This window comes from Penicillium psychrosexuale, assembly GCF_028828465.1.
Source record: "Penicillium psychrosexuale strain IBT 29551 chromosome Unknown utg000003l, whole genome shotgun sequence".
NCBI lineage: Eukaryota > Fungi > Ascomycota > Eurotiomycetes > Eurotiales > Aspergillaceae > Penicillium > Penicillium psychrosexuale.
Window position 1 is genome coordinate 640954 of NW_026643188.1, and position 21251 is coordinate 662204.

The window sequence follows — 21251 nt, forward strand, 5'->3', positions numbered from 1 at the left end:
TCAGGAACTGCTGAATACAAATTCATTATCATATGAGTCTCTTATCTTATTCAGGAAATAGGTGGTCAAGTCCATATTCGTTACAAGAGCTTCAAGCCGGTCTGCAGATTGGCCCAAGCTCCTTCGATCCTGCAGGACCTACCATCTTCACCTCACTCTGCCCGACAAGAGAAAAGACACCATGTCGGCCCCTTCGTTGAAACGTCCTCGGATATCTTATGAAAATGATGAAGACGACGAAGCTTCGGTGGCATCTTATGAGCATCCCCGTCATAATCCCCTTTATGGCCAGAAGAACGCATTCCCGGGGTTGGACGATGGAGGCGATGACCTACTCTCCAACGAGCCGGACGATGGATTGGAATACTTGCGCATGGTTCGGTATGCCTGATCCTGTATCTATAGAGCTTTTGCTTTGCCTGAATGATGCCGAGTCTTGTCCGTCGTGATTCAAGTTTGAACTAATTTTTGCTCGATAGATCCGAAGCAAACTCACTACCGATACTTTTCTCTGCACCTACTCCGACCACAGACCCTTCAAAGGTAGCATCGAATACGCAACCAGATTTGACGCTAGTTGAACCGAATGACCCTCATTTACTACCAGGCTTTTACGAGGACGAAGCCTATATTGCGCCTGTGGTGGAGGAGAACACAAACAACGCCGCAAATTCCCCTTCAAAGCTTGATGAGCTCTATCCTGAAGCGCAAAATTCCTACAACAATCTTCTGCGACATCGATTCCTCCTCTTGCGATCGACCCTAAAATGCAGTCCACCCGCCAGTGCTATCAATACCCTCGACAATGACCACCCTATCAGTCTCCCCCGAAAGGCCGGATCTGCGCACAAAATATGGCGCCGGCTTTTGGTCACAGTCGAACCACGTATGGTCCAACTGGCAAGCATGGACATGGACAGTGTGTTAGAAGTGCTAGAAATACTAGCACGGATGATGTCTGATGTTGTGCGCGGCGACGAAACTCAGCGCGTACGGCGTATTGGGGCTTGGGCTTGGGGTCTATTGGGAAGGTGCCGTGAGGTTGGACAACTTTCTACCCGAGAGGTGGGAGTTATTCGAAATCTGGGCAAACGAGCTGCGACTATCTTGCGCAAGGTGCAAGAGTTAGAGAACGAGGAGTATGAGGAGGAGGCCGACTCTTCTGTGGCAGGCCCAGCAAAGGACGAAATCCAACAGGGCGATCTCGTCGAGGATGAGAAAGATACCAAGGCAGAAGCTCGGCAGAGATCTACAGTCCAAAATGAGGAAGCGACCAAGCAGGAAACTCAACCGAAACCTACATTTCAAGGCGAGGAGAACAAGGAAGAGGTTCAGCGGGAGCCTACAGTTCCAAATGAAGTGGAAAGCAAGCAAGCGAAATTGCCGGAGACTGCGGAAGCACAAGACTCCAACATGCCTGACGCATTATCGCTTGAAGAATCCGACTTGGAAGCAGCCAAGGCGCGCTTGCGAGCTCGGCTGCAGAATGATTCCCTGCAGACCAATTCCGACTCTGTCGAGACGCCTGGTAGCTGGGATGAAGAAGAAGAAGACGACGATTGGTCGATACAGACTCATGCCGTGCTCGATATGATCATTACGGTGGTTGGTGAGTTCTTTGGCCAGCGGGATCTTTTGGAGGAACGAGAGATCTGGGAATAGATGGTTGACTTGCATGTATGAGATACCCAATGTTACTTAATATTAATTTCGTGTTACAACGTGCCAATGCCTTGTGTTCTATACGTAGTGCCTGATCGTTGCGAATTTCAACTGACAATGAGATACTAGGCCTCGGCGGATTTCAATGTAAGTCGTGCTAACCGCCAGTAACCTAACTAGATCATGTTGTTCTTAAGATAAAGAGGCTGTAAACATGGCCGACTATTCTTAAAAGCCAAGGAAGGTCTGAAGATTCTTATATGAATATTCCGACCCAACTGTGAATCAGGTGGCAATGGAGTAACAGGAGGTCATCCTTATCACCGCCCGGACTCCAAGCTCGGCATTCATTCTATCTCACACCCCAACTTTTGAGAACAATGACATTTCCATTCCAATTCTAATCAAAATGGCGCCAACCGTTGAGATAGCGATCCCGAATACTACCCTCTCAAATACTTCCCCGCCGTACACCGTCTACCACATCACCCTCCGCCTCCCACTCCGCTCCTTCACGGTTCCCAAACGCTACTCGGACTTCTCGACCTTCCATAGCACCCTCATCTCCCAAACGAATGTCCCTCCACCAGCTCCTCTGCCTTCGAAAACCTGGTTTTCGAAAACCGTCTCGAATGAACGATTGTGCGAAGACCGTCGCCGCGGGCTAGAGGCATACCTTCGCGCGATTAACGAGTCCGACGATGGGCGCTGGCGCACCTCGCCCGCATGGCGTGCATTCCTCAATCTTCCCACCGCAGTTGCATCAACGGGCAACGGCTCAACCACCACCTCTACCCGACTCCACACCGCTATCACAGACCCAGCCGCTACAAATGCATCTCTTACGGACCCGACGCTATGGCTCGACTACTACCGCGACATGAAGAACCACCTCCACGATGCACGACTACAACTATCTCGCAGAGACCAGGAAACAACGCCACAGAAGCAACATGAGAGCTCTTCACAGGCGAAGGGCAGTCTTGTCCGTGCGGGGACAATGATCACCACTCTGGACGATGGACTGAAGCATCTTGGACGCGGAGATAAGATTTCCGAGGCACAAACATCGTCCAGTCTTGGTGGGGGCGAGATACGCCGACGAAAAGACCTGCTCATCAATGCGCGCAAGGAAAAAGACGGCCTGGAGGATCTCTTGCATGCTATGGCAACGAAGAGCCGGCTTGATCATACTGTCGCATCCATTCAAGATAAAGGAGCTTTGATGAATGCAGGGAATGCCGCTGGAGATGCGTCTAGTGGGCGTAGGACGCCGGCTCGGGCGGGCAGGGTCCTTGGCAAAGAGACGGAGCGAACTCGAGAACTTGACAACGATGGTGTGCTGCAGTTGCAGAGGCAGATTATGCAGAGCCAGGATGATAATGTGGATGAGTTGAGAAAGATCATTATTCGACAGAGGGAACTCGGCACGCAGATTAATGAGGAGCTCGAGGTGCAGAATGATCTGCTGAGGTTGGCGGATGAGGAGTCTGATATGTTCGTCTACATCTATGCCCTTTCCTCACGTTTTCCACTTGATTTGATCTGCTTTACTAACGAGGTGTCTAGATTGAAATCCAAGATGGATATTGCAAGGAAGAGGATCGAAAAGATCTCTTGAAGATCTCTTGATTTTGACCGTGCCTGTTTTCCATTGCGCGTAGAGCACTTCTTCCAATATACCTTTGAGCGGGTGTTTACAGCATCATTCAAGCCAATTTATTTGCAAATAACATCCTGTCATTTTGAAAATCTTCATGTACTTGCGTGGATATTTTTTACCCAGTAATAATCCTGCAGAATGGGTAGAAGGTGCAGGTTCCCACTCTCAGTCGCTTCCATCCGGGCTCGATCAAGTCTATCCTTCAACTCTTCTAAGGGAATTCCTTTCTGATCAATCGCGTCAAGCATGGCCTCAAGCATCGCTTTATCGCCCCGTCTCATGCATGCAAGGAATGGGTCATCTTCCAGTTCGCTCAAATTCGGCACAAATATAAACGTTTTTTTGGGACGCCAGGTATCGGGGCTAGGCATTGACCGTTTGACCCTGAGTATTGAGTTGAAATTGTCATCGCTTGCGTCTGTAACGAGTGCGCGATAGCAAGCATGCACCGCGAAGGGATCTGCGCCTCTCTCCAGCAAGAGTCGCACCTGCTGATTTCCGGAGTTGACATCCAAGATGACCCGATATAAGGGTGTAATGCTAGGAAGCCGCCGTTCATCGATATCAGCACCATGGGCTAAGAGCATATCAAGAATGGCTGTAGCATTGATGCTACCGTCAGTGGCTGGAGAATATGGTGCAGTCACTATCAAAGATTGGCGACCGGATAGTAAAGATATTTTAGGATCAACTCCTCGTTCAAGTAGCTGCTTCACCACCCCAGTCATTCCAAGTTGGACAGCGTGCTCTAATCCTTCTTGCGCCCCATAGCTCTCAGGGTCAATCTTCAACAGTCCCCGGTCTAAGACCAGCTCCGCCATTTGTTCTCCTCCCAAGAATGCCCCTTCTAGCAATGTCTTGGGATTCTTTGGGGTATAGAGTCCTCGGTGGTTCGTGGGCTTTCCTTGCTCCTGGGGCAACGGGGGCATTTCCAATGCAATGCCTCTCTCAAGCAAGATCTGTACCGCATCCACTGCACCGAAGTACAATGCTCTGGTGACGGCGTTTTCATCGGTATATAATGGCGTTTTCGTCGGATCAGCTCCTCGATCAAGCAACATGCGAAATATGTCTTCGGATGCCAATGCCGTCGCCTCGGCCAAAGCAGTTTCTCCGCGGCTGCTTATGCAATTTACATCAGCCCCGTGGTCGATCAAAAGCTCTGCAATTTGTACATTGCCCAATTGGATTGCCAAGGATAGCGCGCCTTCATCCTTGCTTTCTCCCTGGTACTCCTGTATATTGGCACCATGCTCAACCAAGAGTCTGGTAATTCCAATATCACCGTTCTGAATGGCTTGGAGTATAGGCCTGTTATACCGCACCTTAAAATGCTGATAGATTCCATCTGCGGAAAAGCCCTGCTCCAGAACACGCTGGACAACATCATCCCACCCATAGCCAATAGCTATGTACAGAATCTCAGCTTGTGCTAGGTCATCTCCGTGGTCTATCATGTTCTCAAAATCGGCGAGGGCTCGAAAGGAAACAGCGAAAGCAGTCCGCTTCTGCCTCTCAACTGATCGCCAGAGTTCATCTTCGATTATGGATGATAACAAGTAGCGTTTTTTCTTTGGGTCCTTGGGGTATATATCCACTTCACGCGCCAACAGAAGATCAAGGATTGTAGCTGACCACTTACAGCTACATGGTAGAGTGTACCCAGACACCCTCGAACCATATCAGGATCGGGATCCGCCCCATGTTCTAAGAGCACTTCCACGACCTCCACATGGCCATTGCCAGCCGCGCAAGAAAGGGCGTTTCCTTGAGGCTCTGCTCCACGTTCCAGGAGCAATTTGACCGTTTCAAGGTGCCCATTTTCCGAGGCAGACTCAAGAAGTGGCTTATCATCACGCGAGGGTTTGGCCCCTTTGTCCAGCAAGTATTCAACCATTCTTGCATCAACCTGATCGACTGCAACAGTGAGTGGTGTCTTATCCTCGTATCTTCTTCTTTTGTCGTCCCAGGCGTAGCCAGCCTCGATGAGAACTTGCATAACGGCTAGGTGTCCGCTGTTTACTGCCGCAAATACGATATCGGAGCATATCGGAGTACATTCGCCGCAACCATGTTCGAAAGTTATCTTATAGGCAAGCAAGAGCCTGACAATGGCCACGTTGCCACGCAATGCCGCCGCATATAGTGGATTGAGAACTTTCGAGGCGGCGGCATCGGATTTCTGACCTTTGCACAGCTTGCAGCTCTGCATTTTTGTGAATATACTAGGGTCTTTGTTTTGTTCCAGTATCAGTCGGACGATGGTCTCATGGTTGTTGTTCACTGCTGCGACGAGCGATTGTTGAAAGTTGTAATGACATGAATATGTGGAAGCTCCAACGTCAAATGCTTGGCGAATGGTCCCTTCGGAGCTATGCTGTGCTGCCCATACAATGGGGAACCCGTGTGATGAGCGAGTGCTGTTTTGATAGAGCATTGGGGTCAACAGCAGATATAGCCGCGAACATGTCTGCGCCAACGAGTTGAGGTAACGTGCTGGCTCGAGGAGGTCGACAATTAAGTAGATGACCTCGACTGGAAGATGAGAGAAAGACACGTAGGACGGCATGTTGAGTATATGCATCTAATGGAGAGATGAGCAGAAGGATTGATTGTGTACAAAATAAATATCTAGATGTTTGAGGGTGGAGACTGGAGTCATGACGTGGTGCAATTAATCCATGTCTCAAAAAGACTCCCAGAGGTATCATTACATTGCGTGAAATAGCTTCGAATAGAGTGGAGTGTGTATTTAAAGAGAAATTCTAGACATGGTTTGTACATCTGTTATCTCTTTCTTATACAATTGAGGACATTGAGGGTTCTATATGTCCACGGGTACCGACATAAGCAAAGGTACGTATGCAGTATTCCCAAAGCCCGTGTAGTACCTGCCATAGTGTTCTTGTTCTATAGATACCTAACTAACAGGAAAGATGCATAGATATATATGAATGTAGTGCAAGGACCTGTGATATTGGTGCCATAGAACCAGAGGGGGTTCTCACTGATGGGATATGGGACGGGTGAATTCAGGGGGTTCTGGACCTGGCGGTCAACGAGTTCGAATTATTCTACTCCGTACGGCAGTCTGCATATCAAGGCCAGTCCCCTAGTTGATTCTGGGCTCTTTGATTGGATCTGCACTCGACCGACGGCATAAGGCATAATGCAGGACTTGGCTCCCAACAAGAACCGTATATTAATCACAAAGAAAATGAGATATGTCATTAAATATATTGAAGATGTATCGACCCAGCGTCATAGTTTGCAGGGTTGTTTTCTCGTCTAAAACGAAATTGACATCGTTCTTTGTATCACTCAGAATCACCGAGGCTCCACGGAGGTTGACACATCAACAGATCGGGTCACTCCTATGCCATTGAATGTCAATTTTGGCGGACCTCCTTTCTCACTATTGCCGTGGATTATTGTCTCGAACTTCGGATTTGCCTGTGCATTGTGCATGAGTACCTCCTCGTCCGAGCCTGTCGTTACAACACTCATTTGATTCTTGCTTCGATCCATTGTACCCCGGTTTCGTATCGCGCTCATTTTGTAGTCGGACTCGAGCGTTACTTTGTTGCTGGAATATTCGTGGTAGATTCGAATTATGAGAGCCGAGAGAGAAGGGAGACAGGTACAGATAACGCCGATGGAGACTTCCGCATTACTGGAAAGAATTTCGCAGTTAGAATGCATCGTCAAAAAGATAGGCCGAGAAAACGTACCCTAGCATATTGATTCTCATAAACGTACGAGAAAGATCCTTCGACTGTCCGGTAACGACAATAAGTGCCAACCGGATGATACTGGCTGCAACAGCCAGGCCGCCCGCTCCCAAAATACCCATAACCCGCATCTTTCTCTTTGTAGAAATTTGCAGAGTCAAAGTTAATGGTAATGGCAAGATGAGAATGATCAAATCACTGACCACACTGACGACGACATCAGCCAAAATGATCGATGTTTGGTCGAAACATGTGCCGTCAATACTCTGGTCCCAGAATTTGGCGATGGGGTTGCAGATTCGGATTTTGACGCTGACAGCCGGGATGTAGTAGGCCAACATGATTCCCATAAAGACCTTGATAAACATGACGCATTTTCGGAAGGGGCTGAATACACGAATCATGATCCAGAGGAGACACAATTTTGTGAGATAGGCTGTTGGTCCATACATGACCATTGTTGCGTATATAGTCTAGAGAGTCAGAAGTCTGGATACCCATCATTCGTGTGCTTTGTATACCTTTTGGAAAGGAATCTTGTTCTCCTCGGGGACATCCGTCCAGTGTAAGCCTCCTCCGTAATGACCCACTGTCCTTGCGTTAGATATAGCCTGTCACCTGTGGTACTAGAGACATACTGAGGAGTGCAATGATTGAGTAACAGATGCCGAGGAACTGTTCAAGATATTCTGTTAGCCTAAGTTGCCCTCTTTCCATGTATGTAGTAGTCTTACCCAGGCAGCTGTGCATATCCCTATTGAGGCTGTCAGTATTCACCTGTTCTGTACGCTTCCATCCAAAAATTTCACTCACAATCCTGCTTCCCGAATCCGCTGAGAATGAACAACCGAGTATAAACACGAAGACCGAAGAAGACCATCATGCCAATGATACATAATGACTGGCAGGCGTAGTTCCAGTTCTGCACACTCCGATCAATGGACGCATTGTCAGAGCCCCGTTCCAGCAACGGCATGGGGGACATCACGGATTGCTGTAAGTTTAGAACCAGTACCGGGGCCAGGCGCTTCAAGACATCCCCATCTTTTAAGCAATATCAGCCAAGAATCTAGAAAATAGAAGGGCCAGAAAATAGGGTTCAGACATCCCTGATTGAAATTTTAAACTGACATGCTTTTACGAAGCTGCATTGTTGAAATCGGGCTATTGATCACCTATGATCGGCTCGTTTCAAACAGAAGAACCAGCAGAACTCTATTATCTACTCACAAATACAACAGGATTAATCAATTATTCATGTCTGAAGTCTGTAAATAACAAAATGTTACTCCTCGGTGGTATGGTTCGCCAACTTTTTTCTGTTGTCTTGCTTTGGCACTACGATCATACGTTGGATACATTGTACCTACAGTGTGTATGTAGCCCCTGGTGCACGGTGCACACAAATACACGGTTGCGTGCATTCAAGCTTTCATGCTGTCATGTAAATGACAAATCGTAATTGTACATGACCTGGAACTCGACCTACATATCTTCCTGGCATGAACTGCCCAGATCAAGCCAATAAAATGCTTATAGCGGCTCAGAACAAGCAATACATATATGCACATACACGCTTGCATATTCTCTTGATCATATTGGCATTCACGTTGTAATTACAATTTCTGGGCTTGAAATTGAGTTAGTCTATACGGGAAGTGGACCCGAACGGCTCCATCAACCGTGGTTGCGCACAGCATGATTTCCAGAGGTCACTTTTGACCCACGACGGCATGTTTTGAAGACGCAGGTTCGTCAATTAAAGTGGAACCTGTATAGGTTGTGGATCGCAGGGTCCGTCCGCTACAGATGGTGGAGATTTGGATAAGTTATCCTGGCCCCCAAAAGAAAACGGAAGTCAAAAATACGAGGCAAAAAGTGTACGGACTACTCCGTACGTTGTGCTCTCTATTTTATCTCTACTAGGAAACTTTACCGCGTATCATTATTTTGTTGCCGTGTCGATGTGTCCATCGTAGATCCTTTTCCGCTGGTCCGTTCGGCCTCGAGCCTTCGGCGAACAGTCTAGAACATAATGTACAACGTTTCCATGACGGTTGATCACGCCCGAGTTGCCCTCGTTGAGTCCGTACTTTGTACACTCTAGTGGGCTAGCATGGAATTTCGACACTTCCAACGGTGCGGCACCACACGAGCCGGCCAGTCAATGGGATTTATATAGGGAATCTACCCAGGTACCGGCAATGACTACCGGATGCTTGATTGACTATGTGACAAACCACTCCATATATTGTACATGTACATCGTACTCCGCAGACAAGTTGGACCTAGAAAATAGCCATCACATTCGGAGGCGAGGAAACCCCACCGGGCATGTTCAAAGGTACAGATGCCACGAAAAAGCTCCACCGTTGGAGTTCCTGGCAGGTCCGTGCCAGCGCCTCAAGATCGAATAGTTCCCCTGTTGGTTATGAATCAATATAATGGACCTGCGGAACTCGGGTAAAACGTCCCGGCGACTTACCGATCGGCATTCCCCATCCAGCAAGCACATATTCATGGAGGAATATGTCAGGGGATTGTGGTGGGTAGACCTGTGGATCTGTCAGTTGAGTTTCTTGATCGGCTTGCCACATATCGAGAGAAATTTGTGGTCTATCTTTCTTATCGCTCACCTCCCAACTGATTGCATCACTGGCGATGGCGGCGAATCCAGTGTCCCACAGCCAGCGAAGGACCTCTGTGGTCGCTTCAACCCCAGCATGCTCCGGGCTGGGGTTATCCGAATAAGCTTGTTTTTGGGCGTCTGTCATGGACGTGTCCCACTCCTTGGTCACTCCTACACGGACGAACAGAATATCACCCCTTTGAAACGTGATCTTATTCTCCTTGGCAATTTCAAGGATATCGGCAAAGCGCACTTGGTGGGTCGAGAATGTGGTGTACTTAATCCCCTTTTTCTCGGCCCATGTGGCGTAGTCGATCAAGACTCCACGTCCTATTGCAATTGTGTGAGATAGTATCAGGGGAGTCGTGTATTCATCTGAAGGGGATGTGTACCTGCAATACCCTCTCTAGCCCAATGCTGAAGACCAATTCGATCATTTTGGCGATCATTGATTTCCTCACTAGTCGTTCCACCGTAGAACAGACGTTCAGACTGACCAGGTACTGTCTGGGAAAAATGGCGCAGGCCATCCCACTGGCTACTTTGCTCTGTCAAACAGTCAATATAAGGGAGAATAGCAGAATCACTCTCAACTCACGTGGGTTCATAGTATAGATGTCATCGAATGCCACACCTCCCAGAAGAGGCACAATCTGATGGTGACATGGCTGACGGTTGAGATTAGGATAATCCAACTTCGTCATTTCCCATCCCATTGTGACGCGTCGACCACATCTTATCTCGCTGGCGGAAGCCGCGGCGACGACTTCAGGGGTAAGGATGGCTAATTTCCCTAGACCCTCTTCATAGCTACCTGGCTTTCCTAGCCAAACCTGCTTTGGATTCGGGAGCTGATCAAACGGGGTGTCAAATGGAGATTGGGCCATCGTTCTGCTGTTCTATTGTGGTTTCTGCGATTCAAAGTTGGGAACAAAAAGTATACTTTATAGAGCCCGGGATGTCGTGTTCTTTTTCTAAATGGAACTTCGTGCATGACACTAGCACGGACCGCAAGGACCTTTTTCCTGACATCGTACGGAGCACCTCCGTTGTGGAGATGTAAGGTCTCAATAGCCTCGGAACGGGATCCGCACTCTAATGGCTCCGCAATTGGACCCCCGCGGAGTATTCTGTACAACATACTACGCTCACAGGGTGTATGTATGTACGTTGTACTTGGTATAGCATGCTGGAAACGAACTTCACTCGACAAACGAGCGTTACTTAACTTGGCATGTTGACAATACGCAATTTCAGGGTCTAGGCTCAAAAGTCTTTGTGCCGTGATCGGCAAGCCACTTGTATTTCTTGCGAACTTTATGCAGCTCTCGGTGGGCCATACACAGAGCACCCCAACGGGGCCCCCTACTTATTGTCGGCTACAAACATGCTGAAATTTCTCCCCCATTCAAACCCGATGCTGATATCCTTCATTATACACCCTTGATTCATTAAAATTTGTAAGGACTACAACATACCATCATGGGTAGGTTCGGGTCTCAGACCAGCTCCTATAACAGGCTGGTTATCGTTTTTGTGGCTGTTGGGTCAATGGTGAGCTCGCAGATATGTTCAGATCTCTGCTATTCACCAAACTGACACAAATAGACATATGGATATTGCTCTTCGATTATCTCCAGTACAATCGGCCAGCCAGGATGGTATGCCTACTTCAGCCTGCCCGCCGAGGGTGAACCGGGATACGCGACAATCACTACCCCCGCGATCTCGACAGCAAATGGTGTTTTCAGTGCTGGTGGTGCTGTTGGTACACTTTTTATAATGTGGTCGTGTGATTTCTTTGGCCGAAAGGCAAACATCCAGTTCGGTGCCTTCTTTTCTCTATTTGGAGGAGCACTTCAAGCCGGCTCGAATTCACTGGCGTATGTCGCTTCTCTTGCTCGAGGGTTAAACTGGCGCTGACAAGTTTTAGTATGTTCCAAGCTGGTCGCTTCATTTGTGGTCTTGGAATCGGTATCCTCGTAACCGTCTGCCCTATGTATCTTTCCGAGATGTCGAGTGCTCTGCGCCGTGGCTGGCTTGTCGGCCACCATGCCATTTTCTTGGTCTTCGGATATATGCTTTCGGGATGGGTGGGGTATGCCTGCTACTATGCAACAGGCCCCCTATCTGGGTTTGGCTGGAGATTCCCTCTCGCCTTGCAATGTCTGCCCGCGTTGGTGCTGCTTCTGGGATCTCCTTGGCTCCCGCGTTCACCTCGTTGGTTGATTTCGAAGGGTAAGCTCGATGAGGCGCAGCATGTTCTCGAACGGCTCCGTGAATCACCAGATGACCCGAATAACTTGGCTGCCAAGGAGGAGTTCTTCCAGACGAAAGAGCAAATCCGACTCGAGGCTGAGAGATTAGCTACTTACGGCAGCGTGTGGAAAGCTGTCTTTACAAGGAAAACATACCGAAAGCGAATGGCTATCGGTTTCCTTGCCCAATGGGGCGCTGAATTTGGCGGGCCTTTGATCATTGTAAGTGTGGTAATATCCGATTGAGAAGTATATCCCACTGACAACGGCTAGAACAATTACGCTGTTCTTCTATACAAAAACTTGGGCATGGAGGGTGGCATGCCTCTGCTCTTGAGTGCTGTCTGGCTGACAACAGCTGGTGAGCATAAACATCCAGGATCTACTGTGTACCCAGTTGGCTAACCTAGCTCAGGTGTCATCTACAATCCTCTGGGCGCCTGGCTCCATGATAAAATTAACTCCCGGCGCGGCATGTACATGACCGGCTTTGTCGGCATTATCGTGTCTACATCCTGTCTGGCTGCTATGACCGCCCAGTATGCTGGTACAACCAACAAGGTCGGAAATGGATTTGGTATATTCTTCATGTACCTTTATCTGGCCTTCCAGGGGTGAGTCAAACTTCAACATATCAAGTCCGCTGAATATATCGAGCTGACATTCCTGCAGTACTTTCTGTGATACCACCATGTACCTCTATGTCTCCGAGATCTTCCCGACTGAAATCCGACCAATTGGAATGGGCTTTTCTCTCTTCGGTCAATTTGCTGGTAAGTTGTTCGTTATAATTTCGCCTCCAAATTCTAACTGACATACTTAGCCACCCTCATCCTCCTGCAAACCGCCCCCATGGGCTTCGGGAATGTCGGCTGGAAATATTATCTTGTCATTATTTGCTGGTCTGCATTCTTCATTCCCGGTATGTTTTCTTCCTAATAATATCAAACCGACCCGTCAACTAAAAATTCGCTAACTAAAATTGCAGTCATCTACTTCTTCTTCCCCGAGACTGCTGGTCTCACCCTAGAGGAAATCGCCAAAAACTTCGGCGAGGAGGTTGCTTTTGACCTCACCGGCGCCACGGACGAGGAAAAAGCTCAGCTCGACCACCAGCTAGCCACAGATGACGTTCAATCATCTGTGGGCTCAGAGCTAGAGAAGGAAACTAAGCCGTCGTCAACAGACGGGGCTGAGCAGCATGTGCCGAAAGCAGAATAAACACGTCCTTCGAGTATTTTCAGCTCTTGAGCGGAGAGTGGCCTGCCGACAAGGAATAACTCCTGGGTGAATTATTCCGAGGTTGAGTCTATTGTTGACTCATGTCTTATATCGAAACAGGGAAACTTACCCCACGCTGCATAAGTGGTTGACCGGGGATTAGATTGGTTAGATTTTAGATTTCGTCTTGGTAACTCATAATCACTTCAACTTGTAAATGATCAGCAAGTTTCCTCAGTATTGAAACTGACAATACCCAATTATGTCTTTGAAACACAATGAGCTCAAGATAAGTCTGATTATACAGTTCGATGTCTCAGTCAGGTAACTTATCGTGCCTAGTATACGAATGAGGAAAATAGGCAAGCTTGGGATATATAGACGATAAGACGATTTATTGAGGAAGGAAATTGCAGGGCGTCAGTGAAGGCCCTATATCGTGTCAAGAAGGGTTCCAGTTCCAGAAATTTCATGCCTCTCCGCAGAACATGCAGCCCAGTAAAATATATATATCTGCAAGTTTCCATGTTGAATTGTACTGACCTTCTCGCTTTCTCATACTTCGACCTCCTAGATGTGGCACGCTAAACCTAATTTGGACAAGGCAAACATCGCGGGTATCATTTTTCCCGAGGTCTTTCTTTCATCGATCATATACCTCTATGCGTTGTTTCTCGAGCCATGAGAAACGACGATCGGCGCTCTGCATCGCCCGCAACGCGCAAAAACGGCACCTTGCAGTCGTGTGAACCCTGTCGGAGATCCAAACAGCGATGTGACCATGACCGGCCGGTTTGTCGCCGATGCACCGCAAAAAGAATCAGCGATAAATGTTTTTATCATCCAGCCCCGATGACTAGACGGAGACCATCCGATTCAGTCAATCCTGCGATAGTCTCTAGTCGATTGACCAGTCAAGCAACTTCAAAGTAAGCATCTCCTGCAACGGATGATAGGCCCATACTAATATGTAGAAACAGTGCTTCCAGTCCAGGCTCAGGCTCACTGGGCAATGGGCGCTTCTTCACGCCATTGGAACCACCCGCAGCTCTTCCTGGATATCTGGGATCGACAAGCTACTCTGCGGTTTTGACTGAGCATCGCAGTGAGATTTCGTTCGAGCCCGAAGAGAGCACAGATTCCTCTGCGGGGTTGGCAGTGGAACCCGATCGACTTCAATCCGGGGTTGATGTTCTGCGGTTTTTGTATAATCTCACTGTGTGTGATATGCTGATTACTCGGTTCTATGGTCGGACATGGAACAACACCGTCGTGCCTAAAATCGTAATAGACGAACTTCTGCGGTCGGTGCGCGATATATTTGACGGGTTCTCCAGTGATCCGACGGCACAGCTACAAGATTTGGCGAATCAAATATTTCAAAATACCTCCCGCCCGATGCGGACTCACAAGTCTATGTCAGTCGAGGAGTACTGTTCCTCTTTCACCGGTCACAACCTCCGCTGGGAGGCACTCGGGTCTATCTTCGCTCTTTGCGGAATGCAATTGGCCATTACGCCAGACAATGACCCTGACATTACGCGGGGCTCGGATGAACCTCGAGCAAAAGACCGGTTACTAGAGCAGGTTACTGTGATAAGTACCGTATGCCTTGGTTTCTGTGACCAGACATCGTCTGCAAACGAATTGCTGGCAATGTTGCAATTCAATGATGCTATGTTGCGAACACAACAATATGGTGATTCCAGTAAGACTTTCCCTTTCTGTAAGATCTCACGTCCTATCGATTTACTGACCAGCTGTTAGGCTATCAAGCATGGCGTCGATTGGGGGACCTGGTATCCACGATTTATGCAGCTGGGCTACACTTAGAGACTAATTGCATTGAGAATTGCCCATTCTTTCTTCGCCAGTGGCGGAGGCGCTGCTTTGTTGCTTCCTTCTATATGGACAAGATGATAGCAACATTTGTTGGGCGGCCGCCACTGATGAATGGTCGATTCTGCACACTCGATGCTCCATTAGATCTGAGCGACGAAGTCCTGGTTGCAGGTGGAGATGTCCTCAGCAATGCTATTTCGGAGCTAAACAGCGCCGGATGGAACAGTCAAGGGAAGTTACACCTAGTGACCCCAACTCGCCTACGCTATCAGCTAGCTATCATTCGGGAAGAAACTCTTGAGGTTGTACTGGGGACTCGTGAGCAACACAATTTAATCCAGAAATCCGAGTATGTCTTTTCCAATTCACATGTTTTCTTAGTGCTGACTTTATAATAGAGAAATCCAAGAGAAATCGCGCGCCATATGGCAGTCATCTCCGGATCAGCTTCGATATGACCGGCGATCGAACGACCATTTCCATGATGGGTGGCTTACTATTGTCTATTTCTATTTGGATTATCTATACACCTCATTTTTACTCTATCGAGCAGTCGCCAAAAACACGAACACCGGACAAGCAGATCTTTGCGATGTATCTCGTCGGGTGCTTGCTATCGTCATTCAGATTAATTCGTTCCGAACCCCAATGGTCGATCTAGACCGGCATTTTTCTTGGATCGTATGTCATCCATGTCTGCCACTCATAGACATCTACTAATAAATTCAGGTCCTCACGTACGGTGTTCCTTCCGCCAGCGTCCTTCTCCTTGAACTCCTGCGCCAATCGCATGAGCCCGGTCCACACACTGTTCCTCTCCCACGTGCTGAGCTGATCCGCAACCTCAGTGTGTTTATTTCTTTCCTATCGTGGGTCGCATGCCCCGGTCACGGCAACTATCATACCTGCAAACAAGCGGAGAAAAAGCTGTCTCGCATCCTTGATCAGTTACTCGATCCACAGCCTGTGCAGCAGCATGTAGTGGACGATGTGACAACAGGCCTCGACAACTTCCTCAATTGGTCAAACTACAATACGATCTGGGACTTCAATCCCGATTATATGCCCCTTACCGAGGGCCTTGCGCCTTAAACCTTGGTCATTGCATTATCGTGGAGATGATTTAGAGGTAAATATTTATTCATCACATCGTTGTTGTATTACCCCCTCCCTTCCAATCATTGGCTGTATCTGGTCATACCATCCACAGATAATCTGTGCGGGGAGGTGTGTCGGCCACATAGTATGCGCGATGACACAGCGGGCAATTGAAGTGGTCACCCAAGAACCACTTCTCCAGGCATTCCCGGTGAAAAACGTGCAAGCACCGCAGGTCGCGGATCTCCTGCGTGCGGTCTACCTGCTCCAAACAAACGGCGCTGAACAGAGTGGTCAGCCACTACTCTACCGGAAAAGCAAGGTAGACATACCAAACGAACTGTCCATCGACGGCCTCAGACAGTCCGAGATTCCCCTTCGTGGTCGCCCACCACTTCTCGAGGGTACAAGTTGGCGAGACCTTGTCCAACTTGCGCAACCGCTCAGTAGGATTTTTCCTTGATCTCAAGAATGACTGCCTGTCCCGGCGGTTGATGAGTATTGTCAGACTGAATGATACGGTTAGCGTGGGATGGAGTGGCATGGTTTATGTAACATGTCACAACCGACGGAGGAAATGTATCGGTGAGAATGGGGAAAGGATGGAGGAGACACAAGAGGTAGCATACACTAAGATGCAAAAATCGAATCTAACTCACATCAAACTAAGTGCGATGAGCAGCACCACTCCAAGTCCGATGCCCAAGACTATCGCCATATGGTTCTTCTTCAGTTTCGCATCTTCAGCCATCTCTCCGAATTCAAGATTCTTTGTTGCACGAACGGTCAGAGTCGGGTCGATGAGAAGGGTGTGATAGTGACCAAGATCGAAAGCGAAATAAAAGATTGGATTCAAAGGGCTTTGGTTCCGAAGTGCCAGTGATCACAAGCTAAAAGTGGGTGTCACAGCCCGGTCGCCGTGCCGGGCCAGAGAGTCTGATGGTGTTACAGCACTGTATTTCTTAAAGAAAAAGATACAAAGAGCCGAAACCAGTCAGAATACGAAGAAACGAGTCCCGAGGTAGAAAAGAACCTCAAAATCCAAAGGCGAGGCCAAGGTAAGAATTGCAGTAATGACAGGGAAGATGCATTGATCTGGGGATGCTATCCCATGTCCAAGCGTCAAAGCGGGGAAAAGACGTGGATTATCGTACGATGGGCGGTTGTTTTCCTCTTGGCCTGATTGTCTTATTTAGGCATTGAGCAGCTTTGTATCGAACCAATCAACACTGGGAGATGGAAGGGATAGCCCGGGGGCGGAATGTTGATCGGCTGGATTGTCCTTTTGGTGATCATGGGATTCATCGAGATACTTGGAATATAACCAGATGCCTTCTTATTACTTGGTATTTGCCTAATATTCATATGCTATTCTTTCGAGATTGGTCTGGGAATAATGCTAGTAACACTGATTTACAGCCAAGACGACTAGCCTCTACTGTCCTACTCCCTACTTTATCATTGCAAGGGTTGTATTAATGTGATGGACACATTCTTCGAAGATTCTAGCTGGAGTATTGACTCTTTTCTGGTATTCTAGACTCCTACTTTATTTTACATCGGGACTATTAGGGTCTAGATCTAACCTAATTAGAATCATGGATACTATGAGCGAGCAGAATGTAAGGTCAATAAACACTAGACAGTAGTTACAGCCCAGTCCGTACGTCGATTGCCAAGTTAGTGAGAAAGTCCTCACGATTAGATGATAACAGAGCGAAAGGGATATACTGGTCTACTAGGTAGGCATCGTATGGCTGTGATGGTATATAGTGAACAAAAGATAACTAGTGAGGGGGACATATAAAAAGAGTTCCTTACATGGTCAGATAGCTATGTGAAACATATACTTGTCTAGTAGGCTTTGGTCGAAGCAATAGAGTTTCTCAGAAGTCGCATTCGTTTAGCTTTAATGTATGCTTAATAGCAGACCTGCACATTCAAATATATTTTTCTCTCCCTGTCTAGCAGTTGCATTTCTAGTTGATGTCATGCATACGCGGTATTCTCGCTTCTTCCCTTGGCTTGCTTAGCGTGCGTCAACCAATGAGCAAATCAACACTTCTGGTCTTGGTCTGCACACTCGGCTTAGTAGAGTGGGACATGGACAACAGACCGATGACATAGCCAGCATATATCAGGTGCAGCCTGAAGTGACTATTTAGGGGCTCCGACTATTCATAAGATTGCATGCCGATCAGACATAGGAATGCTCCTAATTGGATGGCGAATTTGTGGTTGAAGCGGTCTATACTTAGTCAATCTTGTATGTTGTACAACATAGTTAACTAGGAGGCCGAATATATAAGAAAAACACAACCAATGCCATAGAAGAAGTGATTGTCCCCAAACTGGCTTACACTCAGATCCGAGAATTCCAGTCGGCGACTCCTGCTAAGCAGGCTATTAGGCTATTAGCTGTAGACCAACATTTGAAGCTCTTTGCTTTTCTTAGATGGGGACCTCACCGGTCGCCCACTATGCACTAAATGTGTTACAACTGGGAGCCATGAATGCCCTCTTGTCGGGCATCTACGAACACAAGAGATGGGATCTCTTTTCTAAACATATTCTAAACATATTGACATTCCACGTTTCCCAAAATCATCGGAGAGATCACATTCCACCACGTGCAAGTCTTCCTCGTGGGGTCACGTGAGGGCGCGTTACCACGCGTTGGGCGCTCACGGGCAGATCAGGCGAAAGAAGGCAAATAAGGCAATCAAGGCCAATGGAATGGTTTAACCCTCGGTCGTTTAATCGGAGCACTCTGGAGGATTTCAAATATGCCTGTATCAAACGCGAGGACACGCTTTGCGCTTCACGCAGACTGTATAGTTTAGTCCAAGTGTAGGCCTAAACCACTACAGCCCAACGCGTCAAATGTAGACAAAATGCAAATTGAACATTCCGAGGAGTCAAAGAGATAGGAAATTTAGACTTGAAAGGATCAGGATCAAATCGAATCAGGGAGAGATCCGTGTCTCCAAGTACCAAGTACCTCGGAGGAGCACTTTGCTACTAGCGCGGGCCACGTTCTTTCTACTCCGCGTCCACACCGCGACGCGATTTGATACCTTTTTCTGCATACCAGCCTCACGGCTTTTCCATCTTCAGTGCCTCGTTTTTTTTTATTTGATCGGGTGATTGGGTGATTGGGTGTTCTTGCTTCTTTCTCTTTATCCTCCCAACCCCTCCATGCTCTCTTAGGTATCATGTCTGACCCGGAGCCTTCGGTGGCGATCTCATCTTCGCCCTCTCTCCCGGCCACCGACTCCAATCCTCTTAACTACGCTTTCCTCGTTCATTCGCAAAAAACCCTCACACAGAACCTCCCTCCTCGTGTCGACAATAAACTGCTAGCCCGCCAGAAGCGACGTCGAACTAGGTACGCTATTATAACTGTCCATACTATGAACGCGTCAATTAACCCGATTGTGAACTATTTTGCAGTCCGGAGGATCACGCAATCCTTGAATCCGAATACCAGCAAAATCCCAAACCAGACAAGGCAGCCCGCACGAGTATCGTGAGCCGCGTCTCACTCGGCGAGAAAGAGGTCCAAGTATGTGATGCCAAGAGTTCACACACAAAAACAACTTCTAACTGGCTCACAGATTTGGTTCCAAAATCGCCGCCAGAACGATCGTCGGAAATCCAAACCCCTCCAACCTCACGAATTACTCGCCCCGCGGTCGGGTAGGGTCGATTCATCAGGTCAACCTTCGAGTGATGATAACGCGTCGACGGAGCCGGGATCTTCAAGTGGGGCAGAGCAATTTGACATCAACGACCACCGCGAGGAAATGGCATCAAAACCATGGCACGGGGGACTGTTGCAGTTTTCAGACGATTCGGATCCAGTGACTGAAGATAAAGATGAACATGAGCTGCCCCAGAGCACTCAGACAAGCGTGGCAACAGAGGCTGCTGGAGAAACTCCGCCCACCATACAGGAAGAGTTTTCCCAACTGGTGAATGATCCCTCAGAAGACCCTCTTCTGCAGATACCGAAGAGGAAACGTTCAGTGTCGGATATCCGAGGCGAGGGAGAATATGAGCAGGCAGCAACCACACAACCCACACAACCCACACAAACCACACCTACCAAGTCACCCCCATCGCTGCGTTTGTCGATGTCGTTTGATGGAGAGGCTTTGGTACACAAAGAGGACGAGCTAACGCCGTCTCCGCCCAAGGGCCGCAATGCCTTACGCATCGCGATGTCATCGGATGGAAAGGCAGTAATCCGCGGAGAGAACGAACCATCACCGTCTAAGAACCGTGTGGCGATGTTCTCAGTTCGCCGAACAAAGATGACAAGCCTGCAACGTAGCAGCAGTGCCGTCTTCCCAGCCACGCCGCGGGCAGGTGTGGCCGAGAAAGATCGTGCTTTCGGTCGCTCTCGCGATCCACGTAACTGGGAATCATTCTGTGACACGGACGCAAGAAGTGCTCTATCAACACCGACCAGCGGGCCGAACGGTTCTCCGGGTCTTTTCCAATCTCGCAGCCAGCGCTCATTACCTCGGAGTGCGTCAGGGCGGCACAGCCTCGCTGCTCACGGCGAGCCAAATACGCCAATCTCTCAGTCCATGGGAGAGAAAAGGCGAAAGCTCGCCCGCGCTGTTTCATCTCTAGGGCGACTAGAAACAGGTCGAAACAAAGCAAACGTGAACCCATCCAAACTCTCTAAGCCTCTATTTTCCAAGTCTGGCAAACCGGATCTGGAGCAAGACCCCGGTGACTCTGACAAGGAGAACTGGGTTCCAGGCACACGATCGACAAATATTCGTCGCCGCAACACTTCACACATCCCACGACCGGTCCTCCGTGATGCTAACCGTAATCGCGGTCTCGGCATCTCGACCAACGGCAAACGCAATCGGACACTCCAGGCCGGCTCACAGGGCAAAGCCCCGCCAGAACTCAGTGCAGAAGTCTCGGCTTTTATGGCTGGTGGCGCGGGGGATAGTCAAGAAGATGACCTGGACTGTGTGCAGGGTCTCCTGTCGTTGAGCCAGGGGGCCTGGCGATAACCTTGAAGGGATGTATGAATGATACATTGACATTCTGAAGCGCCATTGCCTATCCGTTTATTTGTCATTTCCTTTGTGATACTCATTTTCCTTTGTTCGGATCCCTGT

At 48.5% G+C, this 21251-nt stretch overlaps 9 protein-coding genes across 9 annotated transcripts; 5 read left to right on the forward strand and 4 right to left on the reverse strand.

Annotated features, from left to right (window-relative positions):
* Positions 1-136: 136 nt before the first annotated feature.
* N7518_004157 (SIP1 domain-containing protein) lies at positions 137-1662 on the forward strand (the record flags this gene model as incomplete). Its single annotated transcript, XM_057185084.1, has 2 exons — positions 137-381; positions 480-1662. Coding segments are annotated over 2 exons (1428 nt in total), but the record flags the coding sequence as incomplete, so codon positions are not given.
* A 409-nt stretch (positions 1663-2071) lies between these two features.
* Positions 2072-3283, forward strand: N7518_004158 (Qc-SNARE protein; the record flags this gene model as incomplete). The annotated part of the gene is made up of 1 exon (XM_057185085.1): positions 2072-3283. One exon carries the CDS (start codon positions 2072-2074, stop codon positions 3281-3283), a length of 1212 nt encoding a protein of 403 aa, XP_057041855.1.
* Positions 3284-3417: 134 nt separating this feature from the next.
* On the reverse strand, positions 3418-5894 carry N7518_004159 (ankyrin repeat domain-containing protein; the record flags this gene model as incomplete). The annotated part of the gene is made up of 2 exons (XM_057185086.1): positions 3418-4905; positions 4968-5894. 2 exons carry the CDS (start codon positions 5892-5894, stop codon positions 3418-3420), a joined length of 2415 nt encoding a protein of 804 aa, XP_057041856.1.
* Positions 5895-6652: 758 nt separating this feature from the next.
* N7518_004160 (putative integral membrane protein) lies at positions 6653-8041 on the reverse strand (the record flags this gene model as incomplete). Its single annotated transcript, XM_057185087.1, has 6 exons — positions 6653-6998; positions 7057-7529; positions 7578-7645; positions 7695-7731; positions 7791-7810; positions 7870-8041. 6 exons carry the CDS (start codon positions 8039-8041, stop codon positions 6653-6655), a joined length of 1116 nt encoding a protein of 371 aa, XP_057041857.1.
* A 1303-nt stretch (positions 8042-9344) lies between these two features.
* Positions 9345-10572, reverse strand: N7518_004161 (uncharacterized protein; the record flags this gene model as incomplete). The annotated part of the gene is made up of 5 exons (XM_057185088.1): positions 9345-9478; positions 9542-9611; positions 9693-10015; positions 10078-10233; positions 10284-10572. 5 exons carry the CDS (start codon positions 10570-10572, stop codon positions 9345-9347), a joined length of 972 nt encoding a protein of 323 aa, XP_057041858.1.
* A 595-nt stretch (positions 10573-11167) lies between these two features.
* N7518_004162 (putative MFS sugar transporter) lies at positions 11168-13164 on the forward strand (the record flags this gene model as incomplete). Its single annotated transcript, XM_057185089.1, has 8 exons — positions 11168-11239; positions 11294-11568; positions 11619-12165; positions 12217-12304; positions 12359-12557; positions 12616-12716; positions 12767-12865; positions 12932-13164. 8 exons carry the CDS (start codon positions 11168-11170, stop codon positions 13162-13164), a joined length of 1614 nt encoding a protein of 537 aa, XP_057041859.1.
* Positions 13165-13845: 681 nt separating this feature from the next.
* Positions 13846-16098, forward strand: N7518_004163 (putative C6 transcription factor; the record flags this gene model as incomplete). Its single annotated transcript, XM_057185090.1, has 5 exons — positions 13846-14093; positions 14145-14872; positions 14932-15355; positions 15405-15687; positions 15736-16098. The coding sequence occupies 5 exons, from the start codon at positions 13846-13848 to the stop codon at positions 16096-16098; spliced, it is 2046 nt and encodes a 681-aa protein (XP_057041860.1).
* A 103-nt stretch (positions 16099-16201) lies between these two features.
* Positions 16202-16855, reverse strand: N7518_004164 (putative RING finger domain protein; the record flags this gene model as incomplete). The annotated part of the gene is made up of 3 exons (XM_057185091.1): positions 16202-16385; positions 16437-16613; positions 16764-16855. The coding sequence occupies 3 exons, from the start codon at positions 16853-16855 to the stop codon at positions 16202-16204; spliced, it is 453 nt and encodes a 150-aa protein (XP_057041861.1).
* Positions 16856-19319: 2464 nt separating this feature from the next.
* On the forward strand, positions 19320-21143 carry N7518_004165 (homeobox domain-containing protein; the record flags this gene model as incomplete). The annotated part of the gene is made up of 3 exons (XM_057185092.1): positions 19320-19492; positions 19558-19669; positions 19722-21143. The coding sequence occupies 3 exons, from the start codon at positions 19320-19322 to the stop codon at positions 21141-21143; spliced, it is 1707 nt and encodes a 568-aa protein (XP_057041862.1).
* Positions 21144-21251: the final 108 nt, after the last annotated feature.